The sequence below is a fragment of the Hyperolius riggenbachi genome, chromosome 2 (assembly GCF_040937935.1).
Source record: "Hyperolius riggenbachi isolate aHypRig1 chromosome 2, aHypRig1.pri, whole genome shotgun sequence".
NCBI lineage: Eukaryota > Metazoa > Chordata > Amphibia > Anura > Hyperoliidae > Hyperolius > Hyperolius riggenbachi.
In genome coordinates this window covers 9528044-9550586 of record NC_090647.1, presented here as the reverse complement: position 1 = coordinate 9550586, position 22543 = coordinate 9528044, and the positions used below count along the sequence as shown (strand labels likewise).

At 51.0% G+C, this 22543-nt stretch overlaps 1 protein-coding gene across 2 annotated transcripts in view; it reads right to left on the bottom strand.

Annotated features, from left to right (window-relative positions):
* Positions 1-22543, bottom strand: part of LOC137545349 (uncharacterized) — a 39824-nt gene that overhangs the window by 4848 nt on the left and 12433 nt on the right. For both annotated transcript variants that reach the window (XM_068266477.1, XM_068266478.1), the window contains one exon: positions 13577-13750. In XM_068266477.1, the coding sequence (XP_068122578.1) occupies positions 13577-13750 (174 nt within the window). The remainder of the gene's footprint in view (positions 1-13576; positions 13751-22543) is intronic.

Genomic DNA, 22543 nt, shown 5'->3' with positions numbered 1-22543 from the left:
GCTGGTGTACAGTGTACACAGTATACAGTATAGACAGGAACAGGAAGGACAGCACAGAACAATGATCAGACCTGATCTACAAGTCATGTGAGTAAAGCTGTCACACAGGGATGCAGAGATATCACAGCTGGTGTGCACAGTATACAGTATAGACAGGAAGGACAGTACAGGGCAATGATCAGACCTGATCTACAAGTCATTTGGGTAAAGCTGTCACACAGGGATGCAGAGATATCACAGCTGGTGTACAGTGTATACAGTATAGACAGGAACAGGAAGGGCAGCACAGAGCAATGATCAGACCTGATCTACAAGCCATGTGAGTAAAGCTGTCACACAGGGATGCAGAGATATCACAGCTGGTGTACAGTGTATACAGTGTAGACAGGAACAGGAAGGACAGCACACAGCAATGGTCAGACCTGATCTACAAGTCATGTGAGTATAGCTGTCATACAGGGATGCAGAGATATCACAGCTGGTGTACAGTATACAGTATAGACAGGAACAGGAAGGGCAGCACAGAGCAATGCTCAGACCTGATCTACAAGTCATATGAGTAAAGCGGTCACACAGAGATGCAGAGATATCACAGCTGGTGTACAGTATACAGAATAGGCTGGAACAGGAAGGACAGCACAGAACAATGATCAGACCTGATCTACAAGTCATGTGAGTAAAGCTGTCACACAGGGATGCAGAGATATCACAGCTGGTGTACAGTAACAGGAAGGACAGCACAGAACAATGATCAGACCTGATCTACAAGTCATGTGAGTATAGCTGTCATACAGGGATGCAGAGATATCACAGCTGGTGTACAGTGTATACAGTATACACAGGAACAGGAAGGACAGCACAGAACAATGATCAGACCTGATCTACAAGTCATGTGAGTATAGCTGTCATACAGGGATGCAGAGATATCACAGCTGGTGTACAGTATACAGTATAGACAGGAACAGGAAGGACAGCACAGAACAATGATCAGACCTGATCTACAAGTCATATGAGTAAAGCTGTCACACAGGGATGCAGAGATATCACAGCTGGTGTACAGTATAGACAGGAACAGGAAGGACAGCACAGAACAATGATCAGACCTGATCTACAAGTCATGTGAGTAAAGCTGTCACACAGGGATGCAGAGATATCACAGCTGGTGTACAGTGTATACAGTATACAGTATAGACAGGAACAGGAAGGACAGTACAGAACAATGATCAGACCTGATCTACAAGTCATGTGAGTAAAGCTGTCACACAGGGATGCAGAGATATTACAGCTGGTGTACAGTATACAGTATAGACAGGAACAGGAAGGACAGCACAGAACAATGATCAGACCTGATCTACAAGTCATGTGGGTAAAGCTGTCACACAGGGATGCAGAGATATCACAGCTGGTGTACACCGTATACAGTATAGACAGGAACAGGAAGGACAGCACAGAGCAATGATCACACCTGATCTACAAGTCATGTGGGTAAAGCTGTCACACAGGGATGCAGAGATATCACAGCTGGTGTACAGTATACAGTATAGACAGGAACAGGAAGGGCAGCACAGAGCAATGCTCAGACCTGATCTACAAGTCATATGAGTAAAGCTGTCACACAGAGATGCAGAGATATCACAGCTGGTGTACAGTATACAGAATAGGCTGGAACAGGAAGGACAGCACAGAGCAATGATCAGACCTGATCTACAAGTCATGTGAGTAAAGCTGTCACACAGGGATGCAGAGATATCAGAGCTGGTGTACACAGTACACAGTATACAGTATAGACAGGAAGGACAGTACAGGGCAATGATCAGACCTGATCTACAAGTCATTTGGGTAAAGCTGTCACACAGGGATGCAGAGATATCACAGCTGGTGTACAGTGTATACAGTATACAGTATAGACAGGAACAGGAAGGACAGTACAGAACAATGATCAGACCTGATCTACAAGTCATGTGAGTAAAGCTGTCACACAGGGATGCAGAGATATTACAGCTGGTGTACAGTATACAGTATAGACAGGAACAGGAAGGACAGCACAGAACAATGATCAGACCTGATCTACAAGTCATGTGGGTAAAGCTGTCACACAGGGATGCAGAGATATCACAGCTGGTGTACACCGTATACAGTATAGACAGGAACAGGAAGGACAGCACAGAGCAATGATCACACCTGATCTACAAGTCATGTGGGTAAAGCTGTCACACAGGGATGCAGAGATATCACAGCTGGTGTACAGTATACAGTATAGACAGGAACAGGAAGGGCAGCACAGAGCAATGCTCAGACCTGATCTACAAGTCATATGAGTAAAGCTGTCACACAGAGATGCAGAGATATCACAGCTGGTGTACAGTATACAGAATAGGCTGGAACAGGAAGGACAGCACAGAGCAATGATCAGACCTGATCTACAAGTCATGTGAGTAAAGCTGTCACACAGGGATGCAGAGATATCAGAGCTGGTGTACACAGTACACAGTATACAGTATAGACAGGAAGGACAGTACAGGGCAATGATCAGACCTGATCTACAAGTCATTTGGGTAAAGCTGTCACACAGGGATGCAGAGATATCAGAGCTGGTGTACACAGTACACAGTATACAGTATAGACAGGAAGGACAGTACAGGGCAATGATCAGACCTGATCTACAAGTCATTTGGGTAAAGCTGTCACACAGGGATGCAGAGATATCACAGCTGGTGTACAGTATACAGTATAGACAGGAACAGGGAGGACAGCACAGAGCAATGATCAGACCTGATCTACAAGTCATGTGAGCAAAGCTGTCACACAGGGATGCAGAGATATCACAGATGGTGTACAGTGTATACAGTATATACAGGAACAGGAAGGGCAGCTCAGAGCAATGATCAGACCTGATCTACAAGTCATGTGGGTAAAGCTGTCACACAGGGATGCAGAGATATCAGAGCTGGTGTACAGTGTATACAGTATAGACAGGAACAGGAAGCACAGCACAGGGCAATGATCAGACCTGATCTACAAGTCATGTGAGTAAAGCTGTCACACAGGGATGCAGAGTCATGTGAGTAAAGCTGTCACACTGGGATGCAGAGATATCACAGCTGGTGTACAGTGTACACAGTATACAGTATAGACAGGAACAGGAAGGACAGCACAGAACAATGATCAGACCTGATCTACAAGTCATGTGAGTAAAGCTGTCACACAGGGATGCAGAGATATCACAGCTGGTGTGCACAGTATACAGTATAGACAGGAAGGACAGTACAGGGCAATGATCAGACCTGATCTACAAGTCATTTGGGTAAAGCTGTCACACAGGGATGCAGAGATATCACAGCTGGTGTACAGTGTATACAGTATAGACAGGAACAGGAAGGGCAGCACAGAGCAATGATCAGACCTGATCTACAAGCCATGTGAGTAAAGCTGTCACACAGGGATGCAGAGATATCACAGCTGGTGTACAGTGTATACAGTGTAGACAGGAACAGGAAGGACAGCACACAGCAATGGTCAGACCTGATCTACAAGTCATGTGAGTATAGCTGTCATACAGGGATGCAGAGATATCACAGCTGGTGTACAGTATACAGTATAGACAGGAACAGGAAGGGCAGCACAGAGCAATGCTCAGACCTGATCTACAAGTCATATGAGTAAAGCGGTCACACAGAGATGCAGAGATATCACAGCTGGTGTACAGTATACAGAATAGGCTGGAACAGGAAGGACAGCACAGAACAATGATCAGACCTGATCTACAAGTCATGTGAGTAAAGCTGTCACACAGGGATGCAGAGATATCACAGCTGGTGTACAGTAACAGGAAGGACAGCACAGAACAATGATCAGACCTGATCTACAAGTCATGTGAGTATAGCTGTCATACAGGGATGCAGAGATATCACACCTGGTGTACAGTATACAGTGTAGACAGGAACAGGAAGGACAGCACATAACAATGATCAGACCTGATCTACAAGTCATGTGAGTAAAGCTGTCACACAGGGATGCAGAGATATCACAGCTGGTGTACAGTGTATACAGTATACACAGGAACAGGAAGGACAGCACAGAACAATGATCAGACCAGATCTACAAGTCATGTGAGTAAAGCTATCACACAGGGATGCAGAGATATCACAGCTGGTGTACAGTGTATACAGTATACACAGGAACAGGAGGGACAGCACAGAGCAATGATCAGACCTGACCTACAAGCCATGTGAGTAAAGCGGTCATACAGGGATGCAGAGATATCAGAGCTGGTGTACACCGTATACAGTATAGACAGGAACAGGAAGGACAGCACAGAGCAATGATCACACCTGATCTACAAGTCATGTGGGTAAAGCTGTCACACAGGGATGCAGAGATATCACAGCTGGTGTACAGTGTATACAGTATACACAGGAACAGGAGGGACAGCACAGAGCAATGATCACACCTGATCTACAAGTCATGTGAGTAAAGCTGTCACACAGGGATGCAGAGATATCACAGCTGGTGTACAGTATAGACAGGAACAGGAAGGACAGCACAGAACAATGATCAGACCTGATCTACAAGTCATGTGAGTAAAGCTGTCACACAGGGATGCAGAGATATTACAGCTGGTGTACAGTATACAGTATAGACAGGAACAGGAAGGACAGCACAGAACAATGATCAGACCTGATCTACAAGTCATGTGGGTAAAGCTGTCACACAGGGATGCAGAGATATCACAGCTGGTGTACACCGTATACAGTATACACAGGAACAGGAAGGACAGCACAGAGCAATGATCACACCTGATCTACAAGTCATGTGGGTAAAGCTGTCACACAGGGATGCAGAGATATCACAGCTGGTGTACAGTATACAGTATAGACAGGAACAGGAAGGGCAGCACAGAGCAATGCTCAGACCTGATCTACAAGTCATATGAGTAAAGCTGTCACACAGAGATGCAGAGATATCACAGCTGGTGTACAGTATACAGAATAGGCTGGAACAGGAAGGACAGCACAGAGCAATGATCAGACCTGATCTACAAGTCATGTGAGTAAAGCTGTCACACAGGGATGCAGAGATATCAGAGCTGGTGTACACAGTATACAGTATAGACAGGAAGGACAGTACAGGGCAATGATCAGACCTGATCTACAAGTCATTTGGGTAAAGCTGTCACACAGGGATGCAGAGATATCAGAGCTGGTGTACACAGTACACAGTATACAGTATAGACAGGAAGGACAGTACAGGGCAATGATCAGACCTGATCTACAAGTCATTTGGGTAAAGCTGTCACACAGGGATGCAGAGATATCACAGCTGGTGTACAGTATACAGTATAGACAGGAACAGGGAGGACAGCACAGAGCAATGATCAGACCTGATCTACAAGTCATGTGAGTAAAGCTGTCACACAGGGATGCAGAGATATCACAGATGGTGTACAGTGTATACAGTATATACAGGAACAGGAAGGGCAGCTCAGAGCAATGATCAGACCTGATCTACAAGTCATGTGGGTAAAGCTGTCACACAGGGATGCAGAGATATCAGAGCTGGTGTACAGTGTATACAGTATAGACAGGAACAGGAAGCACAGCACAGGGCAATGATCAGACCTGATCTACAAGTCATGTGAGTAAAGCTGTCACACAGGGATGCAGAGTCATGTGAGTAAAGCTGTCACACTGGGATGCAGAGATATCACAGCTGGTGTACAGTGTACACAGTATACAGTATAGACAGGAACAGGAAGGACAGCACAGAACAATGATCAGACCTGATCTACAAGTCATGTGAGTAAAGCTGTCACACAGGGATGCAGAGATATCACAGCTGGTGTGCACAGTATACAGTATAGACAGGAAGGACAGTACAGGGCAATGATCAGACCTGATCTACAAGTCATTTGGGTAAAGCTGTCACACAGGGATGCAGAGATATCACAGCTGGTGTACAGTGTATACAGTATAGACAGGAACAGGAAGGGCAGCACAGAGCAATGATCAGACCTGATCTACAAGCCATGTGAGTAAAGCTGTCACACAGGGATGCAGAGATATCACAGCTGGTGTACAGTGTATACAGTGTAGACAGGAACAGGAAGGACAGCACACAGCAATGGTCAGACCTGATCTACAAGTCATGTGAGTATAGCTGTCATACAGGGATGCAGAGATATCACAGCTGGTGTACAGTATACAGTATAGACAGGAACAGGAAGGACAGCACAGAGCAATGGTCAGACCTGATCTACAAGTCATGTGAGTAAAGCTGTCACACAAGGATGCAGAGATATCACAGCTGGTGTACAGTATACAGTATAGACAGGAACAGGAAGGGCAGCACAGAGCAATGCTCAGACCTGATCTACAAGTCATATGAGTAAAGCGGTCACACAGAGATGCAGAGATATCACAGCTGGTGTACAGTATACAGAATAGGCTGGAACAGGAAGGACAGCACAGAGCAATGATCAGACCAGATCTACAAGTCATGTGGGTAAAGCTGTCACACGGGGATGCAGAGATATCACAGCTGGTGTACAGTGTATACAGTATACACAGGAACAGGAGGGACAGCACAGAGCAATGATCACACCTGATGTACAAGTCATGTGAGTAAAGCTGTCACACAGGAATGCAGAGATATCACAGCTGGTGTACAGTATAGACAGGAACAGGAAGGGCAGCACAGAGCAATGATCAGACCTGATCTACAAGTCATGTGAGTATAGCTGTCATACAGGGATGCAGAGATATCACAGCTGGTGTACAGTGTATACAGTATAGACAGGAACAGGAAGGACAGCACAGAACAATGATCAGACCTGATCTACAAGTCATGTGAGTATAGCTGTCATACAGGGATGCAGAGATATCACAGCTGGTGTACAGTATACAGTATAGACAGGAACAGGAAGGACAGCACAGAACAATGATCAGACCTGATCTACAAGTCATGTGAGTAAAGCTGTCACACAGGGATGCAGAGATATCACAGCTGGTGTACAGTAACAGGAAGGACAGCACAGAACAATGATCAGACCTGATCTACAAGTCATGTGAGTATAGCTGTCATACAGGGATGCAGAGATATCACACCTGGTGTACAGTATACAGTGTAGACAGGAACAGGAAGGACAGCACATAACAATGATCAGACCTGATCTACAAGTCATGTGAGTAAAGCTGTCACACAGGGATGCAGAGATATCACAGCTGGTGTACAGTGTATACAGTATACACAGGAACAGGAAGGACAGCACAGAACAATGATCAGACCAGATCTACAAGTCATGTGAGTAAAGCTATCACACAGGGATGCAGAGATATCACAGCTGGTGTACAGTGTATACAGTATACACAGGAACAGGAGGGACAGCACAGAGCAATGATCAGACCTGACCTACAAGCCATGTGAGTAAAGCGGTCATACAGGGATGCAGAGATATCAGAGCTGGTGTACACCGTATACAGTATAGACAGGAACAGGAAGGACAGCACAGAGCAATGATCACACCTGATCTACAAGTCATGTGGGTAAAGCTGTCACACAGGGATGCAGAGATATCACAGCTGGTGTACAGTGTATACAGTATACACAGGAACAGGAGGGACAGCACAGAGCAATGATCACACCTGATCTACAAGTCATGTGAGTAAAGCTGTCACACAGGGATGCAGAGATATCACAGCTGGTGTACAGTATAGACAGGAACAGGAAGGACAGCACAGAACAATGATCAGACCTGATCTACAAGTCATGTGAGTAAAGCTGTCACACAGGGATGCAGAGATATCACAGCTGGTGTACAGTATAGACAGGAACAGGAAGGACAGCACAGAACAATGATCAGACCTGATCTACAAGTCATGTGAGTATAGCTGTCATACAGGGATGCAGAGATATCACACCTGGTGTACAGTATACAGTATAGACAGGAACAGGAAGGGGTAAAATGGTGACATCATCATACACTGCCGGACTACAGGTGGATATATGGGGCTCGTCTGAGTCCTGACTTGAGGCATAAAACAAAACTGCAAGAGTAGGTCTCTCTGATCTGCAGGGTCATGGAGTCCGGCACATTTATTACCATCGTGGGCAATTGTGGTGCAGGGTGAAGCTGAAAGTCGGATCACACTGCTTCTGCACAAACTCCTCCCCGACGGTAATAAATACCCCCCCCCCCCCCCCCCCCCCCTCTGAGTTAGAGCACCTTGGGGGAGACACGTAATGAGGGCATCGGCTACTGCCGGCAGCAGAATTACCTTTTCCTTCAGCCAATTTGTGCAGCACCCAAAGTAGCAACACGCCACTGCGCCAAAATCAGCTCCCTCGCATGCCGTCATCTCGACCAGTGCTTGGTGTGGTCACCGGCGTTACTGACCTGTCTGGGGGGGGATCTCCCCATTAAAAGTATAGGAGGGGGGGCACTACTGCCAGGCCGGCACCCTAGCAGTCACACGGTCCGCTGACAGTCCAAGAGGCAGTACGAGAGGCAGCGTCAGTCAGAGATCACACAGTCCGCTGACAGTACGAGAGGCGGGGTCAGTCAGAGATCACACAGTCTGCTGACAGTACGAGAGACGGGGTCAGTCAGAGATCACACAGTCTGCTGACAGTACGAGAGACGGGGTCAGTCAGAGATCACACAGTCTGCTGACAGGACGAGAGGCGGGGTCAGTCAGAGATCACACAGTCTGCTGACAGTACGAGAGACGGGGTCAGTCAGAGATCACACAGTCTGCTGACAGTACGAGAGGCAGGGTCAGTCAGAGATCACACAGTCTGCTGACAGTACGAGAGACGGGGTCAGTCAGAGATCACACAGTCTGCTGACAGTACGAGAGACGGGGTCAGTCAGAGATCACACAGTCTGCTGACAGGACGAGAGGCGGGGTCAGTCAGAGATCACACAGTCTGCTGACAGTACGAGAGACGGGGTCAGTCAGAGATCACACAGTCTGCTGACAGTACGAGAGGCAGGGTCAGTCAGAGATCACACAGTCTGCTGACAGTACGAGAGGCGGGGTCAGTCAGAGATCACACAGTCTGCTGACAGTACGAGAGGCGGGGTCAGTCAGAGATCACACAGTCTGCTGACAGTACGAGAGACGGGGTCAGTCAGAGATCACACAGTCTGCTGACAGTACGAGAGACGGGGTCAGTCAGAGATCACACAGTCTGCTGACAGTACGAGAGACGGGGTCAGTCAGAGATCACACAGTCTGCTGACAGTACGAGAGACGGGGTCAGTCAGAGATCACACAGTCTGCTGACAGTACGAGAGGCAGGGTCAGTCAGAGATCACACAGTCTGCTGACAGTACGAGAGACGGGGTCAGTCAGAGATCACACAGTCTGCTGACAGTACGAGAGACTGAGTCAGTCAGAGATCACACGGTCCGCTGACAGTCCAAGAGGCAGTACGAGAGGCAGCGTCAGTCAGAGATCACACAGTCCGCGAGGCGCGGTCAGTCAGAGATCACACAGTCCGCGAGGCGGGGTCAGTCAGAGATCACACAGTCCGCTGACAGTACGAGAGGCGGGGTCAGAGATCACACAGTCTGCTGACAGTACGAGAGGCGGGGTCAGTCAGAGATCACACAGTCTGCTGACAGTACGAGAGGCGGGGTCAGTCAGAGATCACACGGTCCGCTGACAGTCCAAGAGGCAGTACGAGAGGCAGCGTCAGTCAGAGATCACACAGTCCGCAAGGCGGGGTCAGTCAGAGATCACACGGTCTGCTGACAGTACGAGAGGCAGGTTCAGTCAGAGATCACACAGTCCGCTGACAGTACGAGAGGCAGGTTCAGTCAGACATCACACAGTCTGCTGACAGTACGAGAGGCGGGGTCAGTCAGAGATCACACAGTCTGCTGACAGTACGAGAGGCGGGGTCAGTCAAAGATCACACAGTCCGCTGACAGTACGAGAGGCGGGGTCAGTCAGAGATCACACAGTCCGCGAGGCGGGGTCAGTCAGAGATCACACAGTCTGCTGACAGTACGAGAGGCACGGTCAGTCAGAGATCACACAGTCTGCTGACAGTACGAGAGGCGGGGTCAGTCAGAGATCACACAGTCTGCTGATAGTACGAGAGGCAGGTTCAGTCAGAGATCACACAGTCTGCTGACAGTACGAGAGGCAGGTTCAGTCAAAGATCACACAGTCTGCTGACAGTACGAGAGGCGGGGTCAGTCAGAGATCGCATAGTTCGGTGACAGTACGAGAGGCGGGGTCAGTCAGAGATCACACAGTCTGCTGACAGTACGAGAGGCGGGGTCAGAGATCACACAGTCTGCTGACAGTACGAGAGGTGGCGTCAGTCAGAGATCACACAGTCTGCTGACAGTACGAGAGGCGGGGTCAGTCAGATCACACAGTGCGGTGACAGTATGAGAGGCGGGGTCAGTCAGAGATCACACAGTCCGCTGACCGTACGAGAGGCGGGGTCAGTCAGAAATCACAGATCCTGCAGAGTAGTTAAATGGATAGATGTGATATTCATATGAGTCACAGCTAAATAATGGTAAGTATACAGTAGGTTACCGGCCCAGGGACGGATTTCTGGCAAGTCCAGCTAGGCAGTGGCCTAGGGCGCCAGATTTAACTGCTAAATAAGGGGCAGTAATCTTATAGGCTATAGGACTCTGACATTAGAGAAAGTATAGCAGGCTTCTCCCCTCTCCCCACTGCAGCCGCCACCGTCTATCACTTACCTCCTGCTCGTATCCAGCTCTGAAGCTTCCTTTTCCGTTCTGCCTCCGTCAGCTGCCGCTGTGCATCTGTCTCTCACATGTGACTCGCAGATCACGTGACGCGGGCCGGAGAGGACAGATGCACATCGGCAGCTGGCAGACGCAGAGAGGAAGGTGGAAGAGGAAGCTTCAGCGCTGGATACGAGCGGGAGGGTGAGTGATAGATGGTGGTGGCTGCAGTGGGTAGGGAGGGGTTGGGGGAGCATCTGAATATAAGCGAGGTAGGGGGAAGCATCTGGCTACCTGGGGAGGGAGGGGAGGGGGGGAAGCATTGGGCTACCTGGGGAGGGAGGGGAGGGGGGAAGAATATGGCTACCTGGGAGGGAGGGAGGGGAGGGGGAAGCATCAGGCTACCTGGGAGGGAGGGGGAAGCATCAGGCTACCTGGGAGGGAGGGGGAAGCATCAGGCTACCTGGGAGGGAGGGGGAAGCATCAGGCTACCTGGGAGGGAGGGGGAAGCATCAGGCTACCTGGAAGGGAGGGGGGAAGCATCAGGCTACCTGGGAGGGAGGGGGGAAGCATCAGGCTACCTGGGAGGGAGGGGGGAAGCATCAGGCTACCTGGGAGGGAGGGGGGAAGCATCTGGCTACCTGGGAGGGAGGGGGGAAGCATCTGGCTACCTGAGAGGGAGGGGAGGCATCTGGCTACCTGGGAGGGAGGGGAGGGGGAAGCATCTGGCTACCTGGAAGGGAGGGGAGGGGGAAGCATCAGGCTACCTGGGAGGGAGGGGAGGGGGGAAGCATCAGGCTACCTGGGAGGGAGGAGAGGGGGGAAGCATCAGGCTACCTGGGAGGGAGGGGGGAAGCATCAGGCTACCTGGGAGGGAAGGGTTAGGGGAATCATCTGGTTACCTGGGAGGGGGAAGCATTTGGCTACCTGGGAAGGAGGGGGAAACATCAGGCTACCTGGGAGGGAGGGGAAGGGGAAGCATCAGGCTCCCTGGGGAGGGAGGGGGAAGCATCTGGCTACCTGGAAGGGAGGGGAGAGGGAAGCATTTGGCTACCTAGGAGGGAGGGGAGGGGGAAGCATCAGGCTACCTGGGAGGGAGGGGAGGGGGGGAAGCATCAGGCTACCTGGGAGGGAGGGGAGGGGGGGAAGCATCTGGCTACCTAGAAGGGAGGGGAGGGGGAAGCATCAGGCTACCTGGGAGGGAGGGGAGGGGGGGAAGCATCAGGCTACCTGGGAGGGAGGGGAGAAGCATCAGGCTACCTGGGAGGGAGGGGAGGGGGGGGAAGCATCTGGCTACCTAGGAGGGAGGGGAGGGGGAAGCATCAGGCTACCTAGGAGGGAGGGGAGGGGGAAGCATCAGGCTACCTGGGAGGGAGGGGAGGGGGGGGAAGCATCAGGCTACCTGGGAGGGAGGGGAGGGGGGAAGCATCTGGCTACCTGGGAAGGAGGGGGAAGCATTTGGCTACCTGGGAGGGAGGGGAGGGGAAGCATCAGGCTACCTGGGGAGGGAGGGGGGAAGCATCAGGCTACCTGGGAGGGAGGGGAGGGGGAAGCATCAGGCAACCTGGGAGGGAGGGGAGGGGGGGGAAGCATCTGGCTACCTAGGAGGGAGGGGAGGGGGAAGCATCAGGCTACCTGGGAGGGAGGGGAGGAGGGGAAGCATCAGGCTACCTGGGAGGGAGGGGAGAGGGGGAAGCATCTGGCTACCTAGGAGGGAGGGGAGGGGGAAGCATCAGGCTACCTGGGAGGGAGGGGAGGGGGGGAAGCATCAGGCTCCCTGGGAGGGAGGGGGGAAGCATCAGGCTCCCTGGGAGGGAGGGGGAAGCATTTGGCTACCTGGGAGGGAGGGGGAGCATCAGGCTACCTGGGGAGGGAGGGGAGGGGAAAGTATCAGGCTACCTGGGAGGGAGGGGAGAAGCATCAGGCTACCTGGGAGGGAGGGGAGGGGGGAAGCATCAGGCTACCTGGGAGGGAGGAGAGGGGGGAAGCATCAGGCTACCTGGGAGGGAGGGGGAAGCATTTGGCTACCTGGGAGGGAGGGGGAAGCATTTGGCTACATGGGAGGGAGAGGGAAGCATCAGGCTACCTGGGAGGGAGAGGGAAGCATCAGGCTACCTGGGGAGGGAGGGGGAAGCATTAGGCTACCTGGGGAGGGAGGGGAGGGGGAAGCATCAGGCTACCTGGGGAGGGAGGGGAGGGGGAAGCATCAGGCTACCTGGGGAGGGAGGGGAAGCATCAGGCTACCTGGGGAGGGAGGATGAAGCATCAGGCAACCTGGGAGGGAGGGGAGAAGCATCAGGCAACCTGGGAGGGAGGGGAGAAGCATCTGGCTACCTGGGAGGGAGGGGAGAAGCATCTGGCTACCTGGGAGGGAGGGGGAAGCATTTGGCTACCTGGGAGGGAGGGGTTAGGGGAATCATCTGGCTACCTGGGAGGGAGGGGGAAGCATCAGGCTACCTGGGAGGGAGGGGGAAGCATCAGGCTACCTGGGAGGGGGAAGCATCAGGCTACCTGGGAGGGGGAAGCATCTGGCCACCAGGGAGGAAGGGGTTAGGGGAAGCATCTGGCTACCTGGGAGGGAGGGGGAAGCATCGGGCTACCTGGGAGGAAGGGGTTAGGGGAAGCATTTGGCTACCTGGCAGAGTGCAAGGGGGGGGGGGGACGGAAGCATCTGGCTACCTACACAGAAGTGGGGGGGGGGTCATTTGCCTACCTATACTGAAGGGGGTGGGTTGGTTGAGATGCTGCTGGTCTGGGGTGGGTGGTGACAGTTGGCCTTGGGGAGTAAAAAGTACACATCTGGCCCTTACTAGCAGATGAGGCAAAGCTGGAGGCTGGGTGAGGTGCATGCTGGGAACGTACCTGGGTCTGTGTGCTCTGGTCACTTCGGGCGGGAACCTGGAGGGCGGGCTTCAGCTCTGGCTCCTCCTCTTCCTCCTCCGTCTTCACTGCCTGTATGGGAAGAACAGCTGCATGCTCCTCCGTCTCCACCAGAGGGCGCTCCTCCTCCTGGACGTCCGGCCATCTAAAGTCAAACTGAAGAGAAGCATTGTATTACAAGCCATCGCCGATACACAGAGCAGAGTCCAGCACAGCTTCCGCTTATTGCAAATAGTATCCAACTTAGAGCTGGCCAACCACATCCACTTACATACACAACCTCTGCGGATTCTGATTGGCTCAATTACAAGCTGCATACAGTTAGTACTAAATATGCAAACAAGCGGAGAGATAATTCACCCAATCAGAATCCAGGAGCGTTACTGCTTTACAGCTGGGCACATCCTAGACGGCTGATAACTGTAAGTGGCTATCAGTTATACAGAGGCCGGGGTGTAAGTGGTACATAGTTATACAGAGGCCGGGGTGTAAGCAGGCCCGGATTTCTGCAAAGGCCACAGAGGCCACGGCCTAGGGCGATAAAATCAGATAAGATCAGAAGGGCGGCATGACTTGGAGAGAGAAGAGGTCATATGTCAAAGTAAATCATCTCCTCTGTTCCCACAGCGCAGCCAGCCAGCGCCCTGCTCTGCACTAATAGAGGAATTCCAGAGTTCCCCAATCCCTGCACCTCTCACTTCTTAATGTGTTATAACAATCAGGATCAATCATAACTGTCACCTGATGATCCAATTATTTATATGGATCAACATACAGTACAAGTGGATGTGAGAAATACCAGGGATTTACATTACAAAGCAGATAAAACTAAGTTCCGCTGAGTTCTAATGCAGGCATTCACAAACATTTCTGCTAGTTTCTTCGCCTTCTCTTTTAGAGCTGTGACACTGTCTGACCCCGGCAGTTGTAAATTACACTTTCTTATCTAGCCGTAATTTATTGCTTTTTTTTCTTCCTAGCCAGTGATCGCCTCTCTGCTTAAGTTAACTCTTTCCTGACTCATTTTCTGTCCTTCATCTCCGACCATCTATGAGAACTGCTGCAGCCTGGAATAAAAATGCTGTATGCTTCCCTTTCATTGCTAAACTGTCACTGTCACCTGAGATGTTACTACCTCAATGCTAGTGTGTATGAATTGGCATCCTTCTGCTTTCCTGTAGCATTAGAGCATTGTACCATCTTAGCCATCAGCAAAAGCAGAGAGTTTTGAATCAGGGTGATACCATTTATTGACTTAAAAGAAAAAGAGTAATCTTTCTGCTAATAAGCCTTCTTCAGACTTTGTTCCTGTATACTGCCTATATGTGAGGGCTGGAACCCACAAGAGCGTTTTTTTGAGCATTTTGGCAGCGCTGCGATACGCTAGCGTTTTGCCAAAACGCTCAGCTGATGTTAATGGATGGGGCAACTTCCACAGGAGCGTTTGCGTTTCCCAGAAACGCAAACGCAGGACATGCAGCATTTTGGGAGCGTTAGCGCTTCAATGTAAAGTATTGAAACGCTAGCAGAAACGCTCAGCAAAACCTAAACTGAGCGGTTTTGCTAGCGTTTTGCGGTTCAGCACACTGTAACAAAATTAAAAATAATTCACAGGACCAATCAGGATAAAAACGCAAAACGCAAAACGCTACACAACCGCTGAGCAAAAAAATACAATGTTGCAAAACGCGACCGCAAACGCGCATGAATCCGCTTGCAAACCGCTCAGACAAAACTCTAGCGGTAGCGTTTTGCGTTTGCTGTTTTCAGTGGGTTCCAGGCCTTAGAGCACACCACCATATGTACATTCAGCATTCAAAAGAGATACGTAGATTTTTCAGCAAATATAAATAAATGTCATTCAGATGCTTTAAAGTGGAGCTGAACTCTTGCACAGGACAGAAGGAAACCATGCAGAGACATGCACCATGTATGTATTTAGAGAGCCTTTCGAATTCTTCCACATCTGTGTCTAATCACAAATTTGATATCTTCCCTGTGTCACCTGACTGCCACAGCATATAAGCTTATTTTAAAGCACAATATGTTAATATATTTGCTTCCATGAAAGTAGGAATTAGAAACACTGTCTATTTATTGCAGGTTTTGTATCAGCTGTAACTAAGAAATGTTTTTTCTTTAAAGGTTATGTTGTTGAGTATCTTTTAGAGCAGAGAGGAAGTTCTGAGTTCAGGTCCACACTAATTACAACCAAACATCCAAAGTGGGTCTTGACAGGATGTTTGCTACTTACCTGTTCTCTGTTTTGTTTGGGCTTTTCTCCATTGCACTGCCCTGCCACCTGTCTGTGGCTGTGACTGCAGCCAGTCGCACAGAGGACAAAGAAGCAGCGCATGCTCTGGCCACTCGCGCTCCCTGTCACCTGTCTGTGACTGCAGCCAGTCGCACAGAGGACAAAGAAGCAGCGCATGCTCTGGCCACTCACGCTCCCTGTCACCTGTCTGTGGCTGTGACTGCAGCCAGTCTCACAGAGGACAAAGAAGCAGCGCATGCTCTGGCCACTCACGCTCCCTGTCACCTGTATGTGGCTCTGACTGCAGCCAGTCGCACAGAGGACAAAGAAGCAGCGCATGCTTTGGCCACTTGCGCTCACTGTAATTTCTCGCTCCTGCCCAGATGTGCACAGCAACCGAGGCTGGTACAGTGTTATGCATTCTTGACGAGTACCAATCATACATCAGCGTAATTTCTCAAGTATGCATTCCCAGAACACTATCGGCTGCTGTGCACATTCGGGCAGGAGCGCAAATTTCCATCGTGAGAGGACAGAGCATCCACTGATTCTTTGTTCAATGAGGGGCACAGCAGCACAACTGAAATGAGCCCATTTCAGTTGTGATCGCTACTTTCAGTTGTGATCAGTGATCGCTAGTCAGATAGTTGGACAGAATGTTTTTTGGTGGTGGTGGCGGGGGGGGGGGGGGGGGCGCTTGGTGACAGCAGGCCTAGGGCACTGGTAAGTACAAATCCGGCCCTGGGTGTAAGTGGCACATAGTTATACAGAGGCCGGGGTGTAAGTGGCACACAGTTATACAGAGGCCGGGGTGTAAGTGGCACACAGTTATACAGAGGCCGGGGTGTAAGTGGCACACAGTTATACATAGGCCGGGGTGTAAGTGGTACATAGTTATACAGAGGCCGGGGTGTAAGTGGCACATAGTTATACAGAGGCCGGGGTGTAAGTGGCACATAGTTATACAGAGGCCGGGGTGTAAGTGGCACACAGTTATACAGAGGCCGGGGTGTAAGGGGCACACAGTTATACAGAGGCCGGGGTGTAAGTTGCACATAGTTATACAGAGGCCGGGGTGTAAGTGGCACATAGTTATACAGAGGCCGGGGTGTAAGTGGTACACAGTTATACAGAGGCCGGGGTGTAAGTGGTACATAGTTATACAGTTATACAGAGGCCGGGGTGTAAGTGGTAAATAGTTATACAGAGGCCGGGGTGTAAGTGGTACACAGTTATACAGAGGCCGAGGTGTAAGTGGTACACAGTTATACAGAGGCCGGGGTGTAAGTGGCACACAGTTATACAGAGGCCGGGGTGTAAGTGGCACATAGTTATACAGAGGCCGGGGTGTAAGTGGCACACAGTTATACAGAGGCCGGGGTGTAAGTGGTACACAGTTATACAGAGGCCGGGGTGTAAGTGGCACATAGTTATACAGAGGCCGGGGTATAAGTGGCACACAGTTATACAGAGGCCGGGGTGTAAGTGCCACACAGTTATACAGAGGCCGGGGTGTAAGTGGTACACAGTTATACAGAGGCCGGGGTGTAAGTGGCACACAGTTATACAGAGGCCGGGGTGTAAGTGGCACACAGTTATACAGAGGCCGGGGTGTAAGTGGCACACAGTTATACAGAGGCCGGGGTGTAAGTGGTACACAGTTATACAGAGGCCGGGGTGTAAGTGGCACACAGTTATACAGAGGCCGGGGTGTAAGTGGTACATAGTTATACAGAGGCCGGGGTGTAAGTGGCACACAGTTATACAGAGGCCGGGGTGTAAGTGGTACATAGTTATACAGAGGCCGGGGTGTAAGTGGCACACAGTTATACTGAGGCCGGGGTGTAAGTGGTACACAGTTATACAGAGGCCGGGGTGTAATTGGCACATAGTTATACAGAGGCCGGGGTGTAAGTGGCACATAGTTATACAGAGGCCGGTGTGTAAGTGGCACACAGTTATACAGAGGCCGGGGTGTAAGTGGTACATAGTTATACAGAGGCCGGGGTGTAAGTGGCACACAGTTATACAGAGGCCGGGGTGTAAGGGGCACATAGTTATACAGAGGCCGGGGTGTAAGTGGTACAGTTATACAGAGGCCGGGGTGTAAGTGGCACATAGTTATACAGAGGCCGGGGTGTAAGTGGTACAGTTATACAGAGGCCGGGGTGTAAGTGGCACACAGTTATACAGAGGCCGGGGTGAGAGTGGTACACAGTTATACAGAGGCCGGGGTGTGAGTGGTACACAGTTATACAGAGGCCGGGGTGTGAGTGGTACACAGTTATACAGAGGCCGGGGTGTAAGTGACACACAGTTATACAGAGGCCGGGGTGTAAGTGGCACACAGTTATACAGAGGCCGGGGTGTAAGTGGTATATAGTTATACAGAGGCCGGGGTGTAAGTGGTATATAGTTATACAGAGGCCGGGGTGTAAGTGGCACACAGTTATACAGAGGCCGGGGTGTAAGTGGCACATAGTTATACAGAGGCCGGGGTGTAAGTGGCGCATAGTTTTACAGAGGCCGGGGTGTAAGTGGTACACAGTTATACAGAGGCCGGGGTGAGAGTGGTACACAGTTATACAGAGGCCGGGGTGTAAATGGTACACAGTTATACAGAGGCCGGGGTGTAAGTGGCACACAGTTATACAGAGGCCGGGGTGAGAGTGGTACACAGTTATACAGAGGCCGGGGTGTAAGTGGTACACAGTTATACAGAGGCCGGGGTGTAAGTGGCACACAGTTATACAGAGGCCGGGGTGTAAGTGGTATATAGTTATACAGAGGCCGGGGTGTAAGTGGCACACAGTTATACAGAGGCCGGGTGTAAGGGGCACAGTTATACAGAGGCCGGGGTGTAAGTGGCACACAGTTATACAGAGGCCGGGTGTAAGGGGCACAGTTATACAGAGGCCGGGGTGTAAGGGGCACACAGTTATACAGAGGCCGGGGTGTGAGTGGCACACAGTTATACAGAGGCCGGGTGTAAGGGGCACAGTTATACAGAGGCCGGGGTGTAAGGGGCACACAGTTATACAGAGGCCGGGGTGTAAGTGGCACATAGTTTTACAGAGGCCGGGGTGTAAGTGGTACACAGTTATACAGAGGCCGGGGTGTAAGTGGTATATAGTTATACAGAGGCCGGGGTGTAAGTGCCACACAGTTATACAGAGGTCGGGGTGTAAGTGGCACATAGTTATACAGAGGCCGGGGTGAGAGTGGTACACAGTTATACAGAGGCCGGGGTGTGAGTGGTACACAGTTATACAGAGGCCGGGGTGTAAGTGACACACAGTTATACAGAGGCCGGGGTGTAAGTGGCACACAGTTATACAGAGGCCGGGGTGTAAGTGGCACACAGTTATACAGAGGCCGGGGTGTGAGTGGCACACAGTTATACAGAGGCCGGGGTGAGAGTGGTACACAGTTATACAGAGGCCGGGGTGTAAGTGGTACACAGTTATACAGAGGCCGGGGTGTAAGTGGCACACAGTTATACAGAGGCCGGGGTGTGAGTGGTACACAGTTATACAGAGGCCAGGGTGTAAGTGGTATATAGTTATATAGAGGCCGGGGTGTAAGTGGTACACAGTTATACAGAGGCCGGGGTGTAAGGGGCACACAGTTATACAGAGGCCGGGGTGTAAGTGGCACACAGTTATACAGAGGCCGGGGTGTAAGGGGCACACAGTTATACAGAGGCCGGGGTGTAAGTGGCACACAGTTTTACAGAGGCCGGGGTGTAAGTGGTATATAGTTATATAGAGGCCGGGGTGTAAGTGGCACATAGTTATACAGAGGCCGGGGTGTAAGTGGCACACAGTTATACAGAGGCCGGGGTGTAAGTGGCTATCAGTTATACAGAGGCCGGGGTGTAAGGGGCACACAGTTATACAGAGGCCGGGGTGTGAGTGGTACACAGTTATACAGAGGCCGGGGTGTAAGTGGTACACAGTTATACAGAGGCCGGGGTGTAAGTGGCACACAGTTATACAGAGGCCGGGGTGAGAGTGGTACACAGTTATACAGAGGCCGGGGTGTGAGTGGTACACAGTTATACAGAGGCCGGGTGTAAGGGGCACAGTTATACAGAGGCCGGGGTGTAAGTGGCACACAGTTATACAGAGGCCGGGTGTAAGGGGCACAGTTATACAGAGGCCGGGGTGTGAGTGGCACATAGTTATACAGAGGCCGGGGTGTAAGGGGCACACAGTTATACAGAGGCCGGGGTGTAAGTGGTACATAGTTATACAGAGGCCGGGGTGTAAGTGGTATATTGTTATACAGAGGCCGGGGTGTAAGTGCCACACAGTTATACAGAGGCCGGGGTGTAAGTGGCACATAGTTATACAGAGGCCGGGGTGAGAGTGGTACACAGTTATACAGAGGCCGGGGTGTGAGTGGTACACAGTTATACAGAGGCCGGGGTGTAAGTGACACACAGTTATACAGAGGCCGGGGTGTAAGTGGCACACAGTTATACAGAGGCCGGGGTGTAAGTGGTATATAGTTATACAGAGGCCGGGGTGTAAGTGGCACACAGTTATACAGAGGCCGGGGTGAGAGTGGTACACAGTTATACAGAGGCCGGGGTGTAAGGGGCACACAGTTATACAGAGGCCGGGGTGTAAGGGGCACACAGTTATACAGAGGCCGGGGTGTAAGTGGCACACAGTTATACAGAGGCCGGGGTGTGAGTGGTACACAGTTATACAGAGGCCGGGGTGTAAGTGGTATATTGTTATATAGAGGCCGGGGTGTAAGGGGCACACAGTTATACAGAGGCCGGGGTGTAAGTGGCACACAGTTATACAGAGGCCGGGGTGTAAGTGGCACACAGTTATACAGAGGCCGGGGTGTGAGTGGTACACAGTTATACAGAGGCCAGGGTGTAAGTGGTATATAGTTATATAGAGGCCGGGGTGTAAGTGGTACACAGTTATACAGAGGCCGGGGTGTAAGGGGCACACAGTTTTACAGAGGCCGGGGTGTAAGTGGCACACAGTTTTACAGAGGCCGGGGTGTAAGTGGTATATTGTTATATAGAGGCCGGGGTGTAAGTGGCACAGTTATACAGAGGCCGGGGTGTAAGTGGCACACAGTTATACAGAGGCCGGGGTGTGAGTGGTACATAGTTATACAGAGGCCGGGGTGTGAGTGGTACATAGTTATACAGAGGCCGGGGTGTAAGTGACACATTGTTATACAGAGGCTGGGGTGTAAGTGGCACATAGTTATACAGAGGCCGGGGTGTAAGTGGCACACAGTTATACAGAGGCCGGGATGTAAGTGGCAGAGTTATACAGAGGCCGGGGTGTAAGTGGCACATAGTTATACAGAGGCCGGGGTGTAAGTGGCACATAGTTATACAGAGGCCGGGGTGTAAGTGGCACATAGTTATACAGAGGCCGGGGTGTAAGTGGTACATAGTTATACAGAGGCCGGGGTGTAAGTGGTATATAGTTATATAGAGGCCGGGGTGTAAGTGGTACACAGTTATACAGAGGCCGGGGTGTGAGTGGTACACAGTTATACAGAGGCCAGGGTGTAAGTGGTATATAGTTATATAGAGGCCGGGGTGTAAGTGGTACACAGTTATACAGAGGCCGGGGTGTAAGGGGCACACAGTTTTACAGAGGCCGGGGTGTAAGTGGCACACAGTTTTACAGAGGCCGGGGTGTAAGTGGTATATTGTTATATAGAGGCCGGGGTGTAAGTGGCACAGTTATACAGAGGCCGGGGTGTAAGTGGCACACAGTTATACAGAGGCCGGGGTGTGAGTGGTACATAGTTATACAGAGGCCGGGGTGTGAGTGGTACATAGTTATACAGAGGCCGGGGTGTAAGTGACACATTGTTATACAGAGGCTGGGGTGTAAGTGGCACATAGTTATACAGAGGCCGGGGTGTAAGTGGCACACAGTTATACAGAGGCCGGGATGTAAGTGGCAGAGTTATACAGAGGCCGGGGTGTAAGTGGCACATAGTTATACAGAGGCCGGGGTGTAAGTGGCACATAGTTATACAGAGGCCGGGGTGTAAGTGGCACATAGTTATACAGAGGCCGGGGTGTAAGTGGTACATAGTTATACAGAGGCCGGGGTGTAAGTGGCACATAGTTATACAGAGGCCGGGGTGTAAGTGGTACATAGTTATACAGAGGCCGGGGTGTAAGTGGTACATAGTTATACAGAGGCCGGGGTGTAAGTGGCACACAGTTATACAGAGGCCGGGGTGTAAGTGGTACACAGTTATACAGAGGCCGGGGTGTAAGTGGTACACAGTTATACAGAGGCCAGGGTGTAAGGGGCACACAGTTATACAGAGGCCGGGGTGTAAGTGGTACACAGTTATACAGAGGCCGGGGTGTAAGTGGTACACAGTTATACAGAGGCCGGGGTGTAAGTGGCACACAGTTATACAGAGGCCAGGGTGTAAGGGGCACAGTTATACAGAGGCCGGGGTGTGAGTGGTACATAGTTATACAGAGGCCGGGGTGTAAGGGGCACACAGTTATACAGAGGCCGGGGTGTAAGGGGCACACAGTTATACAGAGGCCGGGGTGTGAGTGGTACACAGTTATACAGAGGCCAGGGTGTAAGTGGTATATAGTTATACAGAGGCCGGGGTGTAAGTGGCACACAGTTATACAGAGGCCGGGGTGTAAGGGGCACATAGTTATACAGAGGCCG